This window comes from Trematomus bernacchii, unplaced genomic scaffold (assembly GCF_902827165.1).
Source record: "Trematomus bernacchii unplaced genomic scaffold, fTreBer1.1, whole genome shotgun sequence".
Classification (NCBI taxonomy): domain Eukaryota; kingdom Metazoa; phylum Chordata; class Actinopteri; order Perciformes; family Nototheniidae; genus Trematomus; species Trematomus bernacchii.
Window position 1 is genome coordinate 218395 of NW_022987599.1, and position 25649 is coordinate 244043.

General features: G+C 37.7%; 4 protein-coding genes and 1 non-coding gene across 9 annotated transcripts; 2 read left to right on the plus strand and 3 right to left on the minus strand.

The window, feature by feature from the left end:
- The first annotated feature begins 424 nt into the window (after positions 1-424).
- Positions 425-3892, plus strand: LOC117482537 (myosin regulatory light chain 2, smooth muscle minor isoform). 2 transcript variants are annotated; one of them, XM_034130656.1, is made up of 4 exons: positions 425-532; positions 1714-1923; positions 2557-2718; positions 3434-3892. In XM_034130656.1, the coding sequence occupies exons 2-4, from the start codon at positions 1740-1742 to the stop codon at positions 3625-3627; spliced, it is 540 nt and encodes a 179-aa protein (XP_033986547.1). In that variant the 5' UTR covers positions 425-532; positions 1714-1739; the 3' UTR covers positions 3628-3892. The 2 variants fall into 2 exon arrangements, with proteins under 2 accessions (XP_033986547.1, XP_033986548.1); XM_034130657.1 differs by having other exon boundaries at positions 3455-3892.
- A 69-nt stretch (positions 3893-3961) lies between these two features.
- bag1 (BCL2 associated athanogene 1) lies at positions 3962-7565 on the minus strand. Its single transcript, XM_034130655.1, has 7 exons — positions 7463-7565; positions 6234-6362; positions 6059-6141; positions 5868-5981; positions 5650-5757; positions 5501-5563; positions 3962-5417 (listed from the first exon to the last, which is right to left on the minus strand). Exons 1-7 carry the CDS (start codon positions 7497-7499, stop codon positions 5328-5330), a joined length of 624 nt encoding a protein of 207 aa, XP_033986546.1. The 5' UTR covers positions 7500-7565; the 3' UTR covers positions 3962-5327.
- A 355-nt stretch (positions 7566-7920) lies between these two features.
- On the plus strand, positions 7921-8012 carry trnar-ucu. The gene is given in 2 exon segments: positions 7921-7957; positions 7977-8012. It is a non-coding gene; the product is annotated as a tRNA-Arg (tRNA).
- A 3673-nt stretch (positions 8013-11685) lies between these two features.
- chmp5a (charged multivesicular body protein 5a) lies at positions 11686-16078 on the minus strand. Its single transcript, XM_034130659.1, has 8 exons — positions 16010-16078; positions 15025-15129; positions 14884-14930; positions 14432-14525; positions 14104-14175; positions 13802-13910; positions 12498-12613; positions 11686-12127 (listed from the first exon to the last, which is right to left on the minus strand). Exons 1-8 carry the CDS (start codon positions 16076-16078, stop codon positions 12077-12079), a joined length of 663 nt encoding a protein of 220 aa, XP_033986550.1. The 3' UTR covers positions 11686-12076.
- Positions 16079-19956: 3878 nt separating this feature from the next.
- On the minus strand, positions 19957-23779 carry oprk1 (opioid receptor, kappa 1). 4 transcript variants are annotated; one of them, XM_034130651.1, is made up of 4 exons: positions 23637-23779; positions 23241-23534; positions 22255-22607; positions 19957-20743 (listed from the first exon to the last, which is right to left on the minus strand). In XM_034130651.1, exons 2-4 carry the CDS (start codon positions 23474-23476, stop codon positions 20205-20207), a joined length of 1128 nt encoding a protein of 375 aa, XP_033986542.1. In that variant the 5' UTR covers positions 23477-23534; positions 23637-23779; the 3' UTR covers positions 19957-20204. The 4 variants fall into 4 exon arrangements, with proteins under 4 accessions (XP_033986542.1, XP_033986543.1, XP_033986545.1 ...); XM_034130652.1 differs by adding an exon at positions 20964-20987 and having other exon boundaries at positions 19957-20734; positions 23241-23779; XM_034130654.1 differs by having other exon boundaries at positions 23256-23779.
- Between the last annotated feature and the right edge of the window lie 1870 nt (positions 23780-25649).

Consider the following 25649-nt stretch of genomic DNA (forward strand, 5'->3'; position numbering starts at 1 on the left):
TGTCACCTCAAAGCGCTTTAAATGTCTCTATTTCCCTAAATGAACAGTTACATTTCCCAAGCTGCTCGTTTGGGACCAATATGCATTTCCTCTCTGGTGCAAAATCACATAATAGACCGACATCTCTGCACCACAATTCAATTATTGAGACGTAAAAAAGCTGCAAAATAAACGTTGGAATGTATATTTGTAACTGCTGCCATTTAGTGGTGGGACATATACACTGCAGTATTGTTCGTTTAGACACATTTAATGACATTATCGAAATACGAGCTTAAATTAAACAATCCAACATGTATTTTCAGTATGACCACCCGTCAATATTTAAATATCTAAATGGAAAAACATGATTTAACAAACTGAAATGGGGGCAACATGGTATCTTCCGGTCAGTTGGCTCCGTCCAGCTCGGCTCTGATTGGTCAGTTGGGGAGACAGGAAATAAAACATTGATGGTTGCTCTTTATTATTCTGTGGAGGATCTAGTAGCCCTCTCTATACACATTTGGCAATAACGCCTGCATTTTCTGAGGTGGGTGATTTAATTTAGCCTCTGAATCTTGTGCACATTAAGGCCACATTAAGTTGATATTGTTGTGCTGTGAATGGATTTCGGTTAGCTCGTGCTCGTCTGGTCCGTTATTGAGGTCAACATTGGGCTAGCTATTAGCTTATAAATGTAATGTTTAGTAAACATTACATCGGATTTCGGAAGTACGTTAGGTAGCAAAAATGTATTGTTATAAATAAAACATAGGAAATTGCTTTCGCAAATCGATGAATTTGTGTTGTTAGCTAATGTGTGATATGCTTACGGTTTATCATCAGACATTGTGGTTCTCTTGCTGAGTTAGATTTAGTCCTAGCAGATAATAATCAGAATCCTATGAAACTTAAATGTGAATACCAACTAACATGTTATTAATATGTAGTAAAAGGTCCAATACAAGGGTCCACATCATTAAACGGCGCCATTTGTTGCCTTATTTTAATAATCAGTATTTATAATCTGTCAGACAAGCGCTTTCTTTTGGTCAAACCTGTAAAAGTGCATTCACAATGTATACCTTTTTAGCTGTCGACTAATACAACCAAAATACCTTCCACATCAGTTTATCAGAGGACACATAACAGAGAGTCTCTCTACCCTTTACATGCGTAACTAATCAAAGATAACCTAGACTACATATAAAGGTACACACACATCAACATGCACTTAGACTACATACTGAGGCACTATATGTATTAGTTATTCTTAAAACAGAGATCATACAATATAACTGTCATAGGATTACACTAGCTTTGTTGACAACGAGGTAAAACAGTGTATTTGAACCAAAATTCATTGTTTTTCATTAGGAGATTGTGACATGGAGTCTTAACATGTTTGAAACAATCATTTGTGTTGAGTTAAATTCGAGTCATTTTCACAAATTATAGGCCAATCTTACTTTTATACTGTAAATAATTCCTTAGGTTTTGCTTGAAATTTGTCATTGTGTTTTTTTAAGTTGGGCTAGAATCACAAGTTTGTTTTGATTAAATAATCCTTTCCTGGATAAATATTAATGCAATTTACCAAGGCAAATGCATAAGCGAGAATAAGATGGAATTCAAATATTATTGTAACTTTCACAAATTTCACAATAGTGATGTACATATCAGATCCAATTCAAGCTCTAGTTTACATCCTTCATTTGATCTGTATTACAGGAAGGGGAAACTAACCAACTGCCATCATGTCGAGCAAAAGGGCCAAGGGAAAGAACACCAAGAAGCGCCCTCAGCGCGCCACCTCCAATGTGTTCGCCATGTTTGACCAGTCTCAAATTCAGGAGTTCAAGGAGGCCTTCAACATGATCGACCAGAACCGGGATGGATTCATTGACAAAGAAGACCTTCATGACATGCTGGCCTCATTAGGTAAACTTTACAATGTTGTTAGAAAAATATCACTCGTCACCGGCTTGAGTTTCAATAATCAGGATACATGTATTTATTATGCTTGCAAGAATGGAAGTAGTCATCACATACAGAGCATTTGGGACAACTCGTTCCCAGAACAGTGTCTTTCACATGCTTATAAACAAGAGAGTGTATCACAGTCACAAGATGGAGGAATACCGGTTCAAAGCGGTATACAATGTTTAGTTTAGATTAGCTAATCATCATGTTAATCATGTCACATAGCTATCATGTGCCTAAAACAGTCCTGATGCTCCTCTAGGTAATCATACATCCTGTTACGTACACAGCTACGTAGGGCCTTTGTTATCATGTGCTACTCTGATATTGGAAGATTACATTCAGTATTTTCCCAACAAATGTATTTGAACACATTGAGACAGTGAGGGGGAAGATGTGGATGTGACCTACTATCATAGATTAATGTCCATCTTTTAGAACTGGGCTAAATGCTGGTTGTTCAAGTAACCTTTCAAAATGAGAGATGAAGAGATTCAATCCAGGAAGAGAAATGTGTTAACACCTCAGACTTTCAGAATGGGTGCTGGGTGTGATGTATAATACATTCTCTTTCCTCTTATTGTGCCGCAGGTAAGAACCCTACAGATGAGTACCTGGAGGAGATGATGAACGAAGCGCCGGGCCCCATCAACTTCACCATGTTTCTGACCATGTTCGGGGAGAAGCTGAACGGCACAGATCCTGAGGATGTGATCCGTAACGCTTTCGCCTGCTTTGACGAAGAGGCCACTGGTGAGTTTTTCTATACATATTCATTGTTCTTTCCCAAAATCAAAACAGTAGAAAAATAGCAATAATTTTTCTATATCCTCAATTCACAAATTGATTTGGATTAGAGCTGCTATTAGCTATTTTCATTATCTTGTAATTCTTATTTAGTAGTATAATTACTTTACATACCGACCTTTTGGTTTGGTCAACAAATCCCAAAACATTTGGACAAATACATGTTTGAATGATATGATTTGCTTTTTTGATTACTTGCACAGATGCATAGATACTGTAGGTGCCGTTGGAGAGGTAACTGCTGGTTAAAAAATAGAAGATTTTTAAAGGAATATTTGTATTCCCGTTGAATTTTAACATTTGATATTAACATCCATTTGTTAATAAATGTTTAATTTGAAAAATCTGCATCAGGGAAAGGGTTTGTGACAACAATAAGACATTACATTTGAGCATTTTATAGTAATCTATCCATTTATTCTAAGCATTTTAAGGCACATTTATGACTATTTACAACATTTATTATTAATATTATACAGAAGTTTTATTATTCTAGCTCCATAAATGGAATTGGTGATTGTCATAGAGTAAATATATGTTTGGTATGTATTCCTTTATATAACACCTGGTGAATGATGATTGAAAATGCTCATGACTTCAAAGAACATGACTCTTTTTATTTGTATTTGTTGATTAATTTTTTTTGTAAATCCACTAACAGATGGATCGACTTCTCCCTCAGGTATAATCCAAGAGGACAACCTGCGGGAGCTGCTCACCACCATGGGAGACAGGTTTACGGATGAAGACGTGGACGAGCTCTTCCGTGAGGCGCCCATTGACAAGAAAGGCAACTTCAACTATGTAGCATTCACACGCATACTGAAGCACGGCGCTAAGGACAAAGATGATTAGTGACAGATGTACATTGTTGTTATTATGGGTTAGACCAGCTAGATCCTGTTACTTGGCAAGCTTCACTGTTGTATAGCTTACTGAAGGTCATTTGTTTAAGCTGCTTGTGGGAACACAGTGTACCACTGGACCCCCCCTCTAACTCCTCAACCACTACTCTCAAAGCTCATTTGCACATCTGTGAAAAATGAAGGGTCTGTATAAGCTAGTAAAATGTATTAAAAGACCATCATGGATAAAGCTGGAAATAAACTGAAAAAAGGAGTCCGAGTCATTTCTTTGTAGCAAATTGAAGTTCTAAGATTGTGTTCAGAGATGATTCACCAAGACACTATTGCATTTTCAAATATTTTATTTTAAAACAAAGGAAAATAGATGTGATGTGTCAGTTTTAATGATGAATTAGATCAATAACAATTCAACAGTGCACACTAAATTTCAAAGGTACGCAAGTTCACAGGATCAGTCACCGGATTGAACTAGAGCTGCTGACTCAATGTAGAAATATAAATACACAACATATGGCAAAAAGGTTTGTGGACAGCATTATGTACTTCTTGTTCTTTCTTTTTTAATAGTGTAGCAACTTTTAACTGAAAAAAAAAAAAAAACATGTTTTTAAAAAGGCCTGTCAAATGTTCCCTTTTGTCTGAAAGCTAAACATATTCAGTTTACTAGCATGTGATGAAGAAGAGCGGCAAATATATGAACAAAATAGCTGCTTTACTTTCAAATAACAAAAGATGTTAACAGTCGTTGAGTTTCAAATGACCATATACCGTATGTTTACCATATATAAGATACTAGTTGGTGATAGACCCATTTTCTAAAAGACTGAAATCTGTATGCAGATTGATGGTCATTAATGTCCACATATTTTTGTCCAGGTGTGTACAAACTTCTACATCAAAACAGTCGGTACACCACAATGAGATGAACAACATGTTCTCTGTATTATTGAACCATTTGAGATACTTAACGATAAACTGATGACGTTTTAACAGATTTCTTGAATAATTTGACCATGGTAGTTATTTGGGGCTTTAAAGAGAGATCAGAGGTTTTCAAAACTCAAAGCTTGGGAAAGGCGACCCCCCTTTGCTTTGTTGATTAGCTTTGTTTTGCTCAAATCATGGATGCCTATCATCCAATAGCCACTTAACAATTGAGGCGACATGGCCAAATAGTTTTTTCACACAACTTACACTACACCAAATACATTTTAAAAAAGTCTGTCTTAAGGCATTACTCAGTCTCTGACTCTGGGAAAGTTATAAAAACAGTACAATTCCCAAAAGCTTTAACCAAACTAATTTAGGTTTTTCTATGCGATTGTCTATATATTTTTTCACTAAGCTCCCTTTAAATAGTTTGGTGTGCCTCTGGGGAGGCAGGGCTCACATTTTGAAAACCTCTGATCTACATTATTTGCCACAAATCAAAACACTTTCACAGAGTGTTTGTTGTTATGATTTCATGAGGAGCTCTTCATTTCTCTTGAATCCAGAGGACATATCCCAGATGTACCTAACATAGAGCCAAGAACCAGCCTCCTTCTGTTCTCAGGACTCACTGTGATGAGGGCTCTCTCATACACATCAACCCAACAATAAATAGACAAAGATCGCATCCACTCGTGAAGCTTTCTGTACACAGCTGCTCACAGAGCAATGATTAGCACATGATATGGGACACTTCGCTTACTCCGGCAGGGCGAGATTTTTCGACTGGATCTTTGATTGGTGGTCCGCTATACAAGCCTCGATCTTGTCACACTGTGCCAGGAAATCCTATTGGCGGAAAATAATGATATTTATTGACAATGATTTTCAATTACAGTACAACATTCTAGTGATGCTGGAAAAGGGTTTACCTGGACGGTCTTTACAAGTCCCTTTTTCTTCATTCTGCAGTCATTGAAATTCTCTGGGATATTCTGTTAACAGAAGAAACACTTCAGGTTTATATGTGACATCTGTAAGAAACCAAATGCTCATAAATTAATCAAACAAAATGGATCACCATAGTATCAATCTGCTCGAGAATCTTCATGAATTGTTCAGCTGCTATTTTCACTCGGTGATCTAGTTTACCCAACGCCTCTGCCTGGAGGTCTTTGGCAAGGAAGCCCTGTGAAAAAAAATCCATTGTCAAACTTTTTAACAGTACTTTCAACAAAAATATATTGGAGAACAGAATAGGAAAATGATGCATCTTTCAAAGCAGGATTTATTTCTTACGTTCTTGAGTCCAGTCAACTCCCCGTCGACCTTCTCCAGTTTTTTAGCGCTCTGTTCTACAGATTTCTCAATGTCTTTCAGCTTCTTCAGTTCAGACTCTTCCTCAGGACTATTCTGTTGGTAGATTATTGCCAGTATTTATTGAAATATACAGTCACACACAAGAGAAATCACACATGTTAAGGCCTTACCCGCTTTCCAATCAGCATGAGTTTGCAGCCTTCTTTTACTCCGTAGCTGGACAGACTCTCCTCCACATCCTTCAGGGATTTTCCTGGAATGACATGAAGAATAAGGCATGATTAGAGGTAGGTGTAAAATAATAAGATATTCAAGGATGTGGAAGAAAAGAGGCCGACAGTCTACCTTTGAAGATGAGTTTCTGTGACGTTTGAGGAACTCCAGTGGCTTGGGCAAGAGCATCTGAGAGGTCTTTGACAATGGGTCCTTTGCCCTCATCCTGGCCAGTTAATGTGATGCTGTGCTTAGCAGATCCTTTTGGGAAAGAAAAAAATGTATCATTAGCACAATCATTAGCGACAATTGCTTTTTAAATTGTGGGAGATAATTTTTCTGGAACAAACTGATTTATACTTTTCACTACAATGACCTCTAGAAAAATCTCTTGACATAAAAAGCAAGCAGTGCCATCCATTATCCCTCAGAAACACAAAAAAAGAGTCTACCAGAAATGATTTGTCCCAAGCACAGTTACATGTTTTAACTACAGTCAGCCCCCTCATCCCTCACTGCATTTTTGCACATTTGTCTTGTGTTTAGAAAAATGTGTTCCACCTTTACCAGCTGTGATAAAAACATCAATACATCAATAATTATAACCAACATATATTATATATATATTATAGATATATTATTCTGAAATAGACCAATATGCATAATGTGTACTTTTAGTACTTTAAGTATATGTTGGTGCCAATACTTTTGTTCTTGAGTAACATTTTGAGTACAGGAATTTTACTTGAAAAAAAGTATTCCGACACTTTGGTATTTCTACTTTTACTAAAGTACAAGATCTGAAGATCTGATCCACCTCTCGCCAAATACAATTTTCCCCAACTATATTTACCTTTAATACCCTCGAACTGAATGTAATTAACATACAATAAACAATAAATACATGTATTAAATGTTACACTTAAGACTTGTGACGTTACGATGGCAAAGCATACAACGGATTTAATAAAATCAGTAATGTCCCATTCAAGTATTTCAACGTATTAATAAAACCAATTACTTAAGCAGCAGGTTTTAGAGATAAGCGATGCTGTTGTGATTTTTATCCCAAATCTTTGTTGTGTGTGAAGAAAATGCATTCATTTACAAATAAACATGTTTTTGATAATCCATGTTATGTAGCTGTAGACCAACTAGTCAGATATCAGACAAATAAAGACACGGTTAACTTGCATGCACTGTTTAGTCAGGATGTTTAGCTACTAAAGTGAAATGCATGGTAAGAGCTAACTGTAGCTAACGTTACATCAGCTAACCACTTCCTAGCTGGTTATTAAACTAACATACTCGTATCTATCATCTGGGAACCATAGTTTAACATCATGCAAAAATGGTATTACCGTAAGCAACTGTCACTGTTAACGTTTGCCCTGACATGTTGTTTATAACGTCCTTTACTTAATGCACAACATAAATCACACAACTAGCTTTGGCTAACTGTTGCTAAATAACTACTTCCGGTACAGACAGGAAACAATTCATCTAATGTCTTTATTTTAGTTTTTACTTTATTTATATTTTGCCAACGGCACAATAGCTTACATCCAGACAAAAAGTGTACATAAAATTGAAAAACAGTGACATAACCCGAGTATTTATGTTTGTTTATTCAAGCGCACGCATTCCGATATTAACCAAAACACATTATGAGTTTTCACAACTTTTTTTGTACCACCTATATGTGTAGTACAACATTTAAAGATCTATCAATTCATCAAACTAAATTAAGTTGTGGAGTTTCACATTTGGTTAAAACATGAACATTTTTTACAGTGTGCACAAAAGTGTAGGAAGACCTGGCTCTGTGGCGCAATGGATAGCGCATTGGACTTCTAGCAAAACACTGGTGAAGTGATTCAAAGGTTGTGGGTTCGAGTCCCACCAGAGTCGACACTTTTAAGATTACAGCCTGTTGAATTCTTCAGATTCCTCCCCTCAAAACTGCATAAAGACATAGCGCGTTAGTCTATGTTTGATAACCGTGAAGTAGCCGAAATACGCCCTGCGAGCGCGGTTTCGAATCCCGCTCAATCCCTTGTATGTCAGAACATGCGTAAAGGTGGAACTTTTTTATTATTTTACCATACTTTTGGGTAGGTTGTGAATAAAATCAATGGATCATTTAAGTTCTTCACCATAATCATTCGTGAAATGATTCATTGTATGTTTATATTATTGTACTTTGTAACAGAATCAAAATCTTCAAAGTAACTCATGTAATCAAATCAATGAAGTTAAGAGTAAAATATTTGCCTCTGAAATGTAGTGAAGTTGAATGAGGATTATTGTTGTTTTGTGAAATTATTATTATAATTAAAACTTGTAATAAATGTATTAAAACCTAATAACAAAGTATTAAGTACATATAACAATAATGAAAGTGAAATATGATGATGAAATATTCAAAACAGAAACATCCTTAGTTGTTTTATATTTATTTATATATTTCAAACAACAATAATAACAACAACAATTATTACAATATTTATAGTCAAGTGTAAAATAAATACAAATAACAAGACAATAAAAACAGTGCAAAATATAACAAAGTGAAAAAGTTGCAAAATAAATAACAAATATTTAAAAGAAGTTAAAAACACAGAAACATCCAAAACTGTTTATACGTGCTATGAGGTCACAACAACATTATAATACCAATATAAACAATAATAATAATAATAATAATAATAATAAAAGTGTACCATATATAACATAACTAATTAAACAGTGCCATAAAATGTAAAGAAATAAAGTGTCAAATAAATAACAAAATGACCCACCTACTCACAACATTTGGTCATTCAAGCTGCATCTCCTCTCTTTTTTTCCCCATACCCTCTTTGCTCCAGCACAGATAATGTCTCTGTGTTTACTTAATGTAACAAACTCTTGTTTGGGTGTGTGAGGGTGGATGCTGGGGCTTTTGCTGCCTCGAAGGACACAGGCAGTTGGATGAGGTGGGGTTTTTGCCGTGCACGTGCATGGACCAAAGCTAAAGAAAGACAAATTAAGGACAAACAGATAAACATCACAAGTATTGAAGAGTACTAAACATTACAAATAAGTGTTATCAAATAAATGTTTGCTTACAGGGTTTGGTTTTGAGGGGGGGAAACCAGCCGTTTCACTGCGTTTGTCAGGCTCCTTTGATTTGGCACCTTCTGTCCAACCAAAAGGGAGCGGAGTGAAGAGGTTGAGGCATGCTGGCTGGTCCCAGCTTGCTGGGTGGGAGCAGCATGCTCTGTGCTGGTAAAGTGCTGGGCAGGGAGAGTGACCTGGGCAGGGGGAGTGTGCTAGGGAGCTTTGGCAGCATATTGCTCTTCTTTCATGGCAATTCTACCAGAAGGAAAGAGCTCAATATACTCGTTGAAACATCCCTTGTTCAGGGCATGTTCTTTGGAGTCTTTGCAGCCTCCTGTCGGGTCTCTTTTCATTGCTGCCACCAGCAGCATAGCCAAGATAATTTTCCGCCACCCAACAGAAAGTCTGCCCGCGAAACAGACCAAACTGGATTTCAAAGAAACCCAGCCGGTGTCTTCTGTTGGATGAATCTCCACGGTGCTGGGTTATGGCTGTTCTGGCCTTGTCCATCACTTCCTCGGGGGAAAGAGGTCGAATCCACGGCCTAGCTTTGCTTCCAAAGTGTCGGTCATGTTAAGACTGCCGTCAGCCCGTTTTCGAAAGCGTGGTTCCATTTAAAGAATAAGAAAATAGTCATATTTAAAAAAACTGAGAAATATATAATTTATAATAAATATTTAATAAACAAGCTGTAAAAGATTTCATATTGATTCAAAGAAAAACTGATGACTACATACAATACAAATTAAAGATGAATATCTCAACCCAATGCTTACACTAGTACAAATGCAGATTATGCATTTAAATGTAATCAATCAATCGAAATGTAAAAATAGCATATCTTTTGTATGAAAAACTTGACTTCATCGTAACTATTTAATAATTTCCTCTCAATTATAGTGTATTAAAGTACCTTACAATGGAAACAGGCCTGCCTAATCAAGTAGAGTACAAGTATTTCATTAAAAAAGGTGGTGTAAACTGCATTGTAACTTCCCTTCACTGTCCCCACCGGACTTTCGTTTACAAGTCAGGTTTAGTATTTAAATTAATGGTAAAATAAAAACGGGTGTCCGGTTACAGTCAAGGGCAAGATTTGTTTTGCTCTTGTTTTAATTGTATCTCATGCTGTTAAAGCTCGCGTAAAGACTAAATTAACTTTTAAAACACGTCGGTCGCTGCACCGGTGACGGAGAAAAAAAACACAACAAAAGAAGCTCCGCTCGCTCGCTAGCTCGCTCCCGTCCCGTCCGAGATTCTCTCTAGCTCATACCGTAGTTATGTTAGTCCTTAACTTTAGCTGGGTAATGTCATAAACAGGCATGTTATTTAGCCAGATATGTCAACATTAAATTGACGATACATGTAGGCTACATAATAATCCGCTACAGGTAAACATCACATACATGGAACGGGACATGTCCGGTTCGCTAGTCATTTGTAAAATGTCCCTGAGCAACATGTTGTTTACTTAAAATATATCTATACATCTAATATGACAGTTTATAAGCGTGATGTTGGGAAAAAGTTAATCTCTCGCTCGCGGCGTCCGCAGAGTATACCCCGCCTATGGAGACGCTGATTGGTCCATTCTTGGTTGCTGCGGAGCCGATTCTTGGTAGAAATACGGGCGCTGATTGGCCAGAGCTCTCAATTCTTGGTAGAATCTTGGTAGCAGACGTGAACGTGATTGGCTGTCGCTACCAGGAATGAGCTCGACTCACAGGTGACGGGGAATATTATCATGTTACAAACTGTACAGTCTACAAGTGTCCTCTCAGAGAAGTAGTTTCCAGACTTATCCACACGGTTTCCATCATGAATTGGTTTAGCCCAGACTTTGAATTTACATTTTTGATTAAAAAAAAACTACATGCCATAAGGGTTAGGGTTAACTCCTGTCAAACATATTATAATGCCTCCTATGTTCGAGATGTTTATACAAAGCTTTTAAACGAACAAGGTACTCGCAATATCAGGAAGGATGTCATAAAATGTTTGCCAATACCAAACAAAGTCCATTTGAAGGTTACACTTTGTGTGTTTGTAATATATCTGGAGGACTTTATACAAACAGACTAAACTTTCAAAATGGAGTTGATTTAAATATGATGTATTGGAAAATAGAGAATTGGATTAAGACGTTTTCAACATTTTTACACATTCAGTTAACATGAAAAAGAGACCTTTTTAGGAAATTATGTACAAAGTTGTTTGTAATGTCTCTCTGTAATATGGTTGGCTTTATGTTTATAGACATCTCTTTTTCTAGTCACTTAAATATAATATTGAATGGATTCATCTATACCAAATAATGTTTTAAAGTACAGGTACCTAAAATCTGTACTTAAGTACCGTATTTATAAAGGGAAAAGCACTTTAATATGTATACAAGTGCCTCGCATCTTCACAGTGAGTTAAAGATGTTAAATGCAATGACTTGGTGTCCTGGTTGAAAAATAATTAACCAAAGAATGCAGTGGTAAGTTAAAACAATTTAATTTGCATGTTTAAAATAATAGAATAATCTCCACTTGTAAGACAAAACTAAAACATAACAGTGATGACCGAACAACACACAAAACAAGAACACAATTAAGACAAATAAAAATGAGCTTGGTAATACTGGTGATGGACGAGACTGATGGATAAGTGCTAGACAGGAGGACGAAAACGACCGAAAGGGGAATCATGTTTTTAAAAAAAGGTCACACAAGGCCACATGCTAGCACGGTAGTGTTAAAAATACACAACCCAACACACGGATGGCTTCAAAATCGTAGTGTTCTCAGGTCAAACCTTTTGCATGTATAAATGTTACTCTTATAAAAGTGTTTTCAGTTGAAGTGCAGTTGCTTTAATCCATCCCTTGTTTACGAGGCAGGAATCTGTGGCAGGCCGAACTCATCCACCAGAACGCCGTCCTGAAAAAACAAAAACAAAACACTTAAATGACAGAGGGTATCAGAGCTGCTCATAAACAGCTTAAAAGTCCAATCTAATAAGCACATTCAGCTTGTTTGCTCAAAGTGAAAATGTGGCATGCGTACAGTCATAATTTGGGTTATATTGAGCTCGTTTTTATTTGGACTTGGTCTTTTTATTGATCATTTTTAGTGGAGCAAAACACTGAATATGATTCTCACACATTATAGCCCGTTAACTACATGACCATTTTTACTTCAGGAAGCACACATGCTGTAAACGTGAAGCATGCATTCTTTATTCTGTAATCCTCCACTTGGTGCCTTCATTATAAAGTGTTAGTGACCACGATCTTCTGAATACTGTTACCTTGTTTGTCTTGGCATCGCTGGGCATTCCCTCGGGGATGGAGGGGGAGGCCGAGGCGTCGTCCAGGTACGAGCTGTCGTCGTCCAGCAGCAGCTCGTCGCCCAGCGCGTCCAGCTCTGAAACAGTCACACCGTCAACACAGTACTGCACGCGCTGTAGCAGGTTTGGCCAAGCTCGTATCCCAAGTTAACAACAGATTTTCCACCACTAGATTTTTCTCAATTGTTAAAGGTAGGGTAGGTAAGTTTGAGAAACCGGCTCGAGATACACTTTTTGTTATATTCCATGGAATGCTCTTAACATCCCGATAGCAATGAATATCTTAAGTGCTTTGACAAAAAATCCATAAAAAAATGTCATCTGTGGAAGCCGTGGTACTGTAAAAAGTACGACCAATCATTTTAGCCGGCCCGGCTAAAATAACTGGATGGCCTACCTGCCTGTCAGCCTTCATCTGTGCACAAACTTATCTCGTGCCCTCATTGGTCATGTGCACGTTCGTGTGTGTTGAAGGAGGGGCTCTATAAGGAAGTGGCAGATTTTCTCCGGTTGTGTATTTTCAAATTCTAGCGATCTCGAGCCGGTTTCTCAAACTTACCTACCCTACCTTTAATAGAGTGAATATGAAAGACTATTTTTATCAATCAATAAGGGCTGCACCATTAATCGCGAACTTATAGCAATTGCAACATGGACTAGTGCAATATTCAAATCGCAGGAGGAACAATATTTGTTAAATGCTAAATATGATGTCATAAGAATCACATTTAAATCTAAAGTATCGTGGTGCTGCAGAGGTGCTACAAATCCTCTTTTACAGACTGATACAAAAAAAATTGTTTGCTACAGATCCTCTTAAAAAGTTATCTAAATATGTTTTTCAATGATATTGAGAATAATGATGCAAAATGATCATTCCCTTAAATATCATGAATATCATATTGCAATTGGAATACCAGTCAAAATTATCACGATGAGTTATGTTTCCCAAATCGTGCAGATCTACAGTCAATTACTTTCATGTTTGCCTGTGAGCGTGATAGTTACATTCTACAGTTCTCTACCTGTGTTTTTCATTCTGGTTTTTATGCAACACGACATCAAGTCAAATTCCTCGTACGTGTAAACCTACCTGATAATAAACCCGTTTCTGATTCTGATTCTTGTTTCAGAATTTTTAAAGCATTTTGAGTTCTGTTTTGAAAAGCTTAGAAAGAACCATTAGTTGTTTCTTTATTAAACTGGCAGCATCAAAATGGCGTGGGCCCAGAGACTAAATAAAAAAATAAACATGTCAGGTATACCTGCTTCAAGATCATCCTCGTCTATATCTGGAGTGCCGTAGCTGCGGCTCAGCGCCTCTTGGACCTCGCTGGCGTCCTCCATCATGTCCTCCAGTTGGTCCTGTAGATCCTGAAATATCAAACATACATGATCACTCAATATGTATCATACCTCTGAATGAAACAAGGGTAGGTCTTGACATAGTTTAGGATATTCTGAGGCACAAATACAGAAAATAGATGATCCTTTGTTAGCATTGATGTCCAGAGTACCTATTATTGAATTATAAGTGATAACACAAACAGTTTAGCGGTAAACATACATCGATTTGATCAACTTTGACGTCCTTGTAAGCTCTTTTCATTTCCTTTGCACCGATCTTCATGGCCTCCACCTGAAAACAGAAAATACATTGCACAAGGTTTATATGTTGTCATTATATTATTAGACCTGGAATATAATCAGTTATGTGTCTTTTTCAGGTAGAGACACAGATGAAGAAACGTCTGAATCTGAATATGTGAGATTTCTTGTCTCAGGCACTCCTTAGGTATTTAAGACAGCACGAGAGGACTGTTTGGTATGACAACGTTTTATCCCTTACTTAACACATATTACTAAGTTTGCTTATCAAGTCGTTTGGCTCTTACGGTTGTTTTGGTGTCCTTTAATGTCTGGATGGTGTAGTTTGTCTGCTCCATGTTGAAAGACTGCTGAGCCAGCTGCTCTCTTTGACCTTCATACCTGCGTAAAACAAACACAGGTGAGTTTTAAAACAATGAGCACTTCGTATTATCTGTAAAGCTCAATTCTAAGTAGAGCCATTCCAATACTGGATTTTTTAAGGCTGCAATAGATGGACAGTCGAGTGACCATATATTGGCTAATATTTGTAACATGCAAGCATTTTTAATGAAGTATGAAGCCCTAAACTGTATTGATCATGAATCATAGCCAAGAAAACTGAAAAATAACCCTGTAATGGTGACACAACTTATGAATTATAGTATTGACATATATGGCATTTCCATACAGAAACATATTGATACAGTACTTATTTATGTATATATATCTTAGGGTATAAACTGTGCAGTGGACTCACATTCTCTTCTGCTTCAGGACTCTCAAAGCCTTCTGTTTGACCATGTTCTGTATTAAAAAAAATGAATCATGTTACATTAACCTGAAAAAGAATCTTGTAATCTTCATAATTCCTACGGTTTACTTGTTGTGTTTGTGATACCTTCGAGGGCCCGTCTCTCATCTTCTTCATCTGATCTTTGTACTTCACAAGCTCAACGTCTAGTCTGCCAATCTTCTTCTCCATGGACTCTGATCTTGCATCCACCTGCAGAAAAGAGAGGGTTGATTAGAGGAGTATTGATTTGCAGCCTCCTTGCAGAACAAACACACAGCCTAAATACTGTGTGTGCTGCATGTGGAACACATGAAGGGAGACTAAAAGTGCATAAACAGCATAGGTTACTATGTTCCCAAACTCAATAATCTCTTAATTTGGCACATCAAAGAGATTTTCAAAGTTTGCATCAATGTTTTCTTTCTTAAATGTAATGTTTTTCTCTAGGTCAATATGTTGAAAACACCTATAGCTCGTAGCCTATTATAATATATAAACCACCTCAAAGTTGTGGGCAAGACTATTTTTTCTTAACTTTAGACCAAATAAATTAAGTAAATATACATATATTTTTAATTTGATTCGATTTACCTATTATCATCTTGTTTATTCGGACAACTAATATTGTAATTCACTTGTTTTGGTTCTTTCATTGATTGAAATGTATTTCACTGTATTTGTTATTGTTATTATTATTCGTTGTCATTTTGCTTGAGTTATATAAATAAATAAAGGTTCCTTGCGGTGCCTTAGAATTTCATAATTGTATTTGCTTAGGAAACACACGTAAAATGTCATGCTAATAAACCCCATTAACCTGAATTGATAGCTCTCATTTCACAATCAAGACCCTGGAAATATATAATATGGATAAGAAAGCTAGAGGTGTAAAAGCATGAGCAAAGGAAAATAATTGACGGTTGTTGGTTAACAAATATATACCTATTTCACAGTTTAAACCAGAATGAAAAACAAAAGAGAGGGGGTATTTATATTGCTGGTAGTGGCAGGTGTTTATTAACAGAAGCGTGTTAGCAGTGTTAGCTCAGTAATGGCACCTGAGGTCGTAAACAACAAAACAAAGACTCACATTTCCGATACAGTCCGACAGATTTGGAGTAGGCGACTTCGGCTTTCCGCGTCCAAATATTCGGTTCATTTTTTAAACGTTTTGTAGCTTTATTTCGTAGCTTTATTTAGATGAAATACAAAGAAACATCAAATGAAAACGGACTTACACCCGGAAGTAACGGTTCAGACGCAAACGGTTCCTATTGGTTGGTGTGAACGGTTGTGGCGAATGAGATGAGTTATTTTCTCCAAACACGCCTGCCCCCGTGTGGCGAGTAGAAGAAGTGCAGCTGTAGTGAAAACCCATTGTCCCCGCAGATGCACTAGTCTTTGTTAAACCTCCACACTGCAGATACAGAGGGATTGAGCTTTTATGTATATTGTTGACCTAACTTTACTCCACTACATTTATCTGAAAGCTTTTGTGACTTTATAGACTTGGATTATTAGCAATACAAAAGATACATCAACTAATAAATGATGACATGATAGGTTAATATTTCCAGCATCAGTATACAAAGTATTTTAAATTGCCTCAACATTTACCATCAGTGATAAACCCAATAATGCTTCAATATTCACAATCCGGTATGTTGATGTACAATATTCTGAAAGGGGCTATAACACATAATGAGTTATTTTACTTTTGGTACTTTAAATATATTTAGTTACTAATACTTTTGTACTTTTACCTAAGGAAGATTTTAAATGCAGGAGTCTTCGGTACTGCAAATTGTACTTAAGTGTGAGGTCTGAGTATTTCTTACATCTGCAGGAATATAATCCCATCTGCATGTAAATATGATTTGGTAGCAAACAAAGGTAATCATAAAAGTATTAGTGCTTTTTTTTTTTTAAATCAAAATGGTTTCATGATTAAGAGGGTTACTATATGTAGACTTCACTGTGTGTCATGGATAATTTAATTTAGGTAATTTATGAACCGCCTGTTTGGAAATGTATATGTATCAACACAAGCCAAACTGACAACCCAAAACTTGTTCTCAATTTATGTATTTTGAAAACCAGTAAATACATAAACAAGTAATAGCACATGCATGTTAAAATTCTGTTTTTGTCAATCATTGTTTAGGATGTGCTTTATGCAGCTGCAGTGATTGACGGTTTTCCCCTGAACGATGAAGTCTATTAGAGCCTAATTAGGCACAGGAGCCTTTTTCTGAATCTGGCTATGTAATGGCTTCCCAATGCACACAGACCTTGACAGACAGAAAACTGTAGTAATCTTGGTCATTATGGCTAATAGCATAATCAATGCACACAGGAACTGACTGATTTAATTTGCCTCTCAAATCTCTGAGAATCCCTCTGCACACCATTAGGAAAAACCTTTGTCCTTTCCAATTATGATCCACAATTAAAAAAAGCGGAAGCCTCAAACTAGCAAAAGTGAGGCGTAGTGGAAGTAGCGGCAGGAGAAAGCAGGCGTGTCAGTAATAATTATAGCAGTACTGGTATTAGCACAAGTATTGTAACTACAGTATTAGTCAAATATAATACATGATTAGTATTTCAGCTGGAGCATAGTCCCAATAGACCCAAAATAAACTTCAAATAGAAACCAAACAGGTCATGCTAATGCACAATTAGAAACCATTTACAAGATCATAATTAGATATTAAATACAAATGTCTGTATTAGATTGAAAATATTCTGCAGTTATACGCTATTCTACCAAATGATTCTGTAATTAGACATGACACTAAATGCTATCAACATGAACAAAATAGCCTAATTAGGAAACAATGGTTGAAATTATGATTTTTTTTTTTAAATACAGGAATAGACTCAATTACAACCTGCAATACCATTTTTTTCAAACCAAATGGGCAGCAACCATAGACTGTATATATCTATAAGGTCATAACGCAATTTAGCGCATGGCCACCAACGAAAAAAGGAAACACTTACTTTGGGTTGAGTTAAAGTGAAAACAGAGGATACACTTTGATATTGATCTTTAATTGAAGCAAACGCTTTAATGTGACACATGGAGCATGTTTTGATATTCAAAGCTAAAAGATACAGCAACATATCCAACAGATACAGTCAATTTATAATGCAGCAGCACATTATACATACAGTATGTGGTGCTCAGACCTGGGCTGATCATTTGAATATGAAAACAATATTTTCTATTGTTTAAAATACAGTATTTGAGGAATAGATAAGAAATACATACCAGTAACCAACAGGGGTCCTCAGTAGGACTTCTAGTTTTTTTAAGATAATGCTACAATAATTAAAAGCAGTACGTTTATACCACAAAATACTTTCATATCATTAAAGAAAGGCAGCACAAAAATGGATGTGGCTAATTGCTGATCTTTTCAAATAAGCAAAATAACTGAGTTCAGAGGCCAATTAAGATAAGGCACACATAAAAAGGCACAACAAAACATGTTCTGCTATAACTACCCTATCAGATTTAGACAGATACATATATTAACAGGTTGCTCTACATTAAGAAAAACCATCACAAGCATGATTTGATTTGATCTAGTGACTCGTATGAAAGCTAAAATAATTCAGGAAACAAAGACAGTAATCAGTTACATGTAAACACCCAATTTCCAAGACAATAAACTAATGAGTGCATTGTTATTTACAGTATGAACATTGAATTGCACTAAACACCAAAAGGCATGTTGGATTCATACATATGTGGTTGTCATGTGAGCTGTTTCCTTGGAGTGCTGTAACCCAGTTTTTCCAATAACTAGTATTTCAGACAAGGTGTGAACAGGCCAGGTTGACGTAACAATGTATACAACCAACACCTACTGCCTGGAATAAAAGATGTGGATCCATGTCAGATGAAATTGTAGTTTGTTAAAATGGCTTCAAAGAACAAACTGTGCACATAGCTTTGAGACCAAAGCCTCATCAAAGTCAGCCATCTGTCAAGAGGAAAATACTTAATGTAGTACGTTCTAGTGGTGAATTACACAGGATGATCCCTGAGAGATTACTATATTACATTACATTACATTTTGTTAGACGCTTTTATCCAAAGCGACTTACATACATTCAATATTGTGGACAATCCCCAAAGGAGCAATTTGGGGTGAAGTGTCTTGCCCAGGGACACAACGACATGCTGACTGCAGTGGGACTCGAACTTGCTACCCCCTGATTCGAAGTCCATCACACTATCCACTGAGCCACAGCCTCCCTATATATTTTACATGGGTTCACTGCCAATGATATAGACTATTCACACATTTATACAGCATCAAAAATACAATTCACAAAAATACACAATCAGTTAAAAACAATGCCCATAATGCAGTTTGTTCCCGAAATAATTAGGGCTGATTTCTTTTTTAAATTTTGTTCACAAACCACTAGTTGACTTACCAAGTAAGGTGAACAAAATCTGGTCAAGCTACATAATAATAAATCATTTTTGGTTTGTCTCATCGTGACATCTTAATCATATTTTCATTGTTCATACCAACAATGTGAACAATAATGACACTTTGCTTTTCTTTGCTGGATTTCAGCTTTGTACATTTTATACATTTCAAAATATTAGATTTATTATCTGGGTTGTGACTCCAGAGGCATTAACTACACTTCACAATCACGGTCTCAAAGGCTTAAACCTAAAGTACATTTTAAATGATTGTTCCAACAATCTTTATTTTTCTAAATGTCAACAGATCCCACGGAAAAATAAACTTTAAAAGAAAAATGTCTCAATACTTTCTCACTTCTCTACCCTGTGTGTAGCCCTTAGCCCCAAGCACAATCATTGTCACTGTTACATATAGTAATAAGAATTGCTATCATGTAGTATATAGTAAATTAAGTTGTGAATGTAGTAAATGATCAGCGGTCGACTTGCAGTAACACTAGATTTATAATTGTTGAAGCGTAAATGCAATCGCCAGAAGTCCCAAGATGAGGGAACCAGAAGTGCCAACATACTTACAAATTGTTGGGTTTAAGGACTCATTCCTGCACTTATCTAATCAGATGGTTGCCTCCTCCTCACTATGACACTAACACCTACACACTTGACCTTTAAGTAAACCTGGCTGTGGAGTATCTGAGCATCACGCTGGATAAATAAATAAAAGCTAGCCCTGGCTTTAGCCCCTCCCTCAGGTGGCAGTGGTGACTTGAGTCAGCAGGTCGTTGGAGTCCTCCCAGCTCTGACAGGGCATGGAGGACGTGTCCATGGTTAGTCATACGGGCCGGGCCTGCCTCCCATCCCCCCGGGCCTCTGTGGGACACGAGTGGTCCCGCAGGGTGCTCCTCACCCGGCTCACCCCATGAGAGTCTCTGTGTCCTTTGACTCCGGGGCAGCAGAAGTCCCTGAAGCACCTCTTGAAGTTCTCGTCCAGGAAGGCGTAGAGGATGGGGTTGAGGCTGCTGTTGGTGTAGCCCAGCGCCACGCAGAAGAAGTAGGCGGCCATGACGCCGGTGGTCTCGGGAACGTTGCCAGACAGAGCCTTGACTAAGATGAAAATGTGGATGGGCGTCCAGCACACCACGAAGACGGCGACCACCACCAGGACCAGGCGGGTGATCCGGCGGAGGTTACGGTCCTTCTCTCGTGAGCCCGACAGCAGGCGCACGCTCTTCAGACGCAGCACCATCAGCGTGTAGCAGACGGTGATGATGATGACGGGTGCCACGAAGCCAAAGATGAAGACGCAGATCTTCATCAGGGTGTCCCAGTAGCTGTAGGGTTCAGGGAACTGCAGGGCACACTCTGTAGTCCCTGTTAGTCCCAGAACAACAGAGTTTACCAGTCAAACACAAAGAAAAGCCATAATAAACCTAACCCCAAATTCAGAGGAAACCAAAAAGACAAAGAGTACTCAGCCAGAATCCGGTTCGTCACCTAGTCTCATAGTGCATTGAGCTTTATAATCGTGCACGATCTATCAAACTTTTGCTGGAAAAAAATGCCTCCTTTGAGCTCTATTAAATAGAAGGACCTATAATGTCTATAATTGCTTCATCTATTCAGAAAGCTGCAATGCAGGATCTCATCAAACCTACAGAACATCCTCTTCAGGAAAGAAGGATACTTGCTGCATCTAATTGAGATATTTAAGGCAAGGTTGGTGCTATGAAGTGGGGCTTGAAGTTTGAAATTGCTTGTTAGAGCCCCTTTGCGGCTGATAGATCTTTTGTCTACTTAGCAGGGAGGGACTGAACCAGAGAGAGATGAGCAGAAAGGCTTATAACTTCTATCAACACACACTATGTCATTATCTGCCCGTAAGAGGCTAGGGGATTGGTGGTGTGGTGAAGTAGATAGGGATCATAGGGTTGGTTATCTTCAACGCATAACCACACCATAGCAATCAGGGAGGATTTTACAGGAAGCTAAGTCTCTTCAAAGATGAATGAGGATTTTAACCATTAAAAACACAATTTAAAGCTGTTACAAGTTAAATATTAGTATTCCCCCAATAATGGAACCGCAGACATTGGCTGTATTGGCTGCGAGCAAACCGCTAATGTTTGCGAAGCTCGTTCCTCTGATTACTTAAGATATAGACAAGTTTTACATTAAGAGTAAATTAACTAAAGAGGTCTCCTCTCCAAAGCAATGTACCTGGATTATAATCAGTTTCTAATCAACGTTCAGAATTCAAAATCTGTGTTTTCCCTTGCGTTGCTAAGCTATTGCTAAGCTATTGCTAAGCTATTGCTAAGCTATTGTTAACATTTGTGAAGCTTCTTCCTCTGATAACTTAATATCAATGTTTAAAATGACTCAAACATTTTTCCCAGTTAAAATATGTAGATGAAAAAAAAGTTTACAAATGTGGCTTAAAGGTGGGGTAGGTAATTCACTTCAGAAACACTTTTTGTTATATTCCATGGAATGCTCTTAACATCCCAATAGCAATGAATAAATTAAATGCTTTGACAATAAATACATAAAAAAATGTCATCTGTGGAAGCCGTGGTGCTGTAAAAAGCACGACCAATTATTTTAGCCGGTTGTGTACTTTCAATTTCTAGCGCACTCGAGCTGGTTTCTCCATTCTTACCTACCCTACCTTTAATACTTGATACACCAATGGCGCCCAAAAGGCTTTTGATTGGTACCTTGAATCAGAGTACAGATACTTTTAGGTTTTAAAATTGTTGTTATAATACAAGAACGCAATTTAATAATATAACAGGGTATTCTTTTTAGGTTCATTTTAATGCCGAAAGGATCACATCAGAGGTGGAGTCCTACCAGTGTGAATGTATGAAAGGTCAAGGTACCGTTATTGGTCTTGGTGCTGCCCAGTATCATGGCGGGGATCCCGGCAGCAGACGACAGCAGCCAGATGATCACGTTGATGATCTTGGCCTTGACGGGCGTGCGGAAGTCCAGGGCCTTGATGGGGTGGCACACGGCCACGTAGCGGTCCACGCTCATCATGGTCAGGGTGAGGATACTGGTGAACATGTTGTAATAATCGATGGAGATGAAGACTTTGCACGCCACCTCGCCAAACGGCCATGAGCTCAGCAGGTAGTCGGTGCTCTGGAAAGGCATGGTGGTGGTGACCAGAGCGTCGGCCACAGCCAGGTTGAAGATGTAGATGTTGGTGGCTGTTTTCATTTTGGTGTATCTGTTGTGAGAAGGAGACATGAAGAGGTTGAAAGGATAAGATAGTCGTTTGGCTCCTTTGTGTGTTGTTAAACCCTTTAAAGGTGAACAAGGTTAATGAAATCAATTTCTGAGATGGAGTTTAGTGCTAAGCCGTTATCCTATAAAACAGATTGCAGTCAAAATGCTATGACACAAAGGGAACTAATGGGAAGGAAAATATATCTGAGTTGTCATCATGTCTTGCCTAATTAAGTCTTTGAACTGTAATCAGGTTGACAAACAACACTTAAAATGAAAAGACCTTTGAGAGGAAATATTGATTTCAAAGCTTTTAAAGTACACTGTTTAAGGTATTGTTGTCATTGGTGAAGAGAATAAAACGAGCCCAGTTTACCAACTAAAACCCCATTTGAATGCACAGAAAGACAATATGGCCATACATTCAAACAGATGTAACTATAGTTTCCCTTGAAATCAGATGAGTTCCTATGATGAGAGGATGCAATTGATCCAAAACAAAAACAAAAATACATTATTGCTATATGAATTGAGCAGTGAACAGAAACGCACGCAAATTCACACTTAATGACATTACTCGCATTGCTTTTGGCATGACTTGAATAACGGACATATTTCAGAGAGGAAAACTCACCTGATGATGACATACATCACCAAACAATTGCCCGCCAAGCCCACCAGAAACACCACGGAGTACAACGCGACTATGATGGGGATGATGGGCGACATGGGCTCGGGTTCAGCGTCCCAGGTGCCGTTGGAGGTGTAGTTGAAGACGTCTGAGGAGCCGGGTAGATCGGTGAAGTTTGGAAAACAGTCCTCCGAGGGACACATGTCCTCTTTGAAGATGTGCACCACGCTGCTCTCCATGGTGCCGATCGCTGCCTGCACGCGGCTGTCTAACTTAAACAGAAATCGCTAAAAAAAACTAAAAAAACACGAAGCAAATGTCTCTATTAGAACAGAATATGTCTCCAACGAAACCGCGCGCAACAGCCTGCGCTCAAGGACAAGTGAAACACCACCTTACCTTATTCTCTGCTCCAAATAAAGTTCATGCAAATGCAACAATACAGATCAGGAGTTTCTTATAAGAAGCTTAGACACTGATTGAAATCCGGAAACTGGGAATATGGCAGAAAGGGTTTCTGGGTTGAAGTGGACGAGCAGAAAATCCACTGCCTGTGCCACCGCTGCGTCCCCGGAGGTGCGCACTGCGAGCCCGCACTGCTCATTCAGTGACATCAGAGGCAGAGCCAGCTGATAGACAGCAAGCATCCAGCAGAAAACCATACATTACACACAGCTGGACGTATATTTACCGTACACGATCAGTTATTATTTACTGGTAAAATGGTAAAATGCATATAATGCGTAATTTGTGTTATTATCACACTTTTTACATTCTTGTGTCTCTTAAACTGTTATATTTTGTTGCCAAAAAGGTCGTTTTTTAGTTTGCGATTTGTGCCATTTTGTTAAAGCACTTTTTAATTAGTATTATATACTCCCAAGCTGTCCCCTTTACATCATTCAGCACGTTGACCTTATGTTATAGGTATCTATTTTTGTAAGTATTCTGATGAGTTCACAAGTTGCCTGTTGAAAAAGTTAAACTACAATATGGTTTGCACTTCTTTCTGAACATGTTTAAATTCCCATCAATGCTGCCATTAGATGTTCCCTAGCAACTCTTGAGAGAACAACGCCTACGATGCAAACATGAAGAGTCCAATCAGATGTTGAAGAGGCATGAAGTCAGAGAGACATCTTCAGATGAATGCATCTCCGAGCTCTGTGTATCATTTATGTTATTAAATCTTTCCCACTGCCTAAAAACATGAACCTAGTAATTTCCCCCACAGAGACACAAAGAAACGCAGCACGGATAGCTCAAAATCAAAATAAATGCTGTAAATAAAGATTACATGTTGACACAAATCATGGGTTATTCCTGTCTAACAAGTCTCTCCTTTTATCTCCCTCAGCACAACAGAGACAGATTTCCACCAGCACGTAATTAGGTGGATGCTTTCCTTCGTTTCATGCATTAGCACTTGTTGCTTAGAGACCCATCAGGGCCAGGTGTCATGAGTGACATAGCCTTTTCTAGGTGAGTTTCAATTGTTACTGACTGTAGAGGCCTGACTGTGAGATGCTTACAATATTAAGGACACGTTCTCCAAAGTCTTCAGCCTTGGACTGACAGTTATTAAAGTATGAGTCACACCCTCTTTATAGAGCTCTGATCCCGGAAAAAACAAGTAATGGTATTACCCAGTTATCTCTCAACAGAAAAACTCCTGCTGCTCGTGGTTCCAAAATGGTGAAACGAGCCCCCCCATTGATATCAGGACTGCGGAAAGTGCAAATATCTTCCGTCAGAGACAGAAAACCCACTTGTTTTAACTGCAACTTAGCAATTAAAATCTTAAAACAAAAACAATTTAATTCATTTTGTTCAAAAACAGTGTGAAAAAAGGTGCAGCAGCACAGTCAGAATGAGAAAAATAAAGGCCTTTTTGAACATTACAGCATGTAAACACATCACAGTGGAGGCTCAAAATACAAATATGAACCTAGAAATCAGCATCATAGGGCCCCTTTAAAAATACAAGTACAATCATAAGAAATAATAGAGAAATATGAAATTGAACACCTTGATAAGCTATAGGTGTTTGAGAATAAGGGACCAGACACTCAACAGATATATTCCAAATATACTTACACATTTAGAATTGAATAGAGTTCATATACTATACAGAAACGGTTACAACCTACAAAACACCTAACCCTAACCCGAATAACCTTGGATATAAACTAATCAAATCTTAACTGCTGAATGATCCCAAAACGTTGAACATTGTTGTTGTTGTTGTTGTTGTTGTTCATCAGTCTATTTTATTACAAACCCTCTCAGAAAATCAGAAATAGATAAAGACATTTTTATAGTGTTAACATTCCATTCCAGACCACACTAAAGAAAACTTCTTATTTCTGTATATTGCACTTAAACGTGTTTGGTTTAATGAAAGCTAATGAA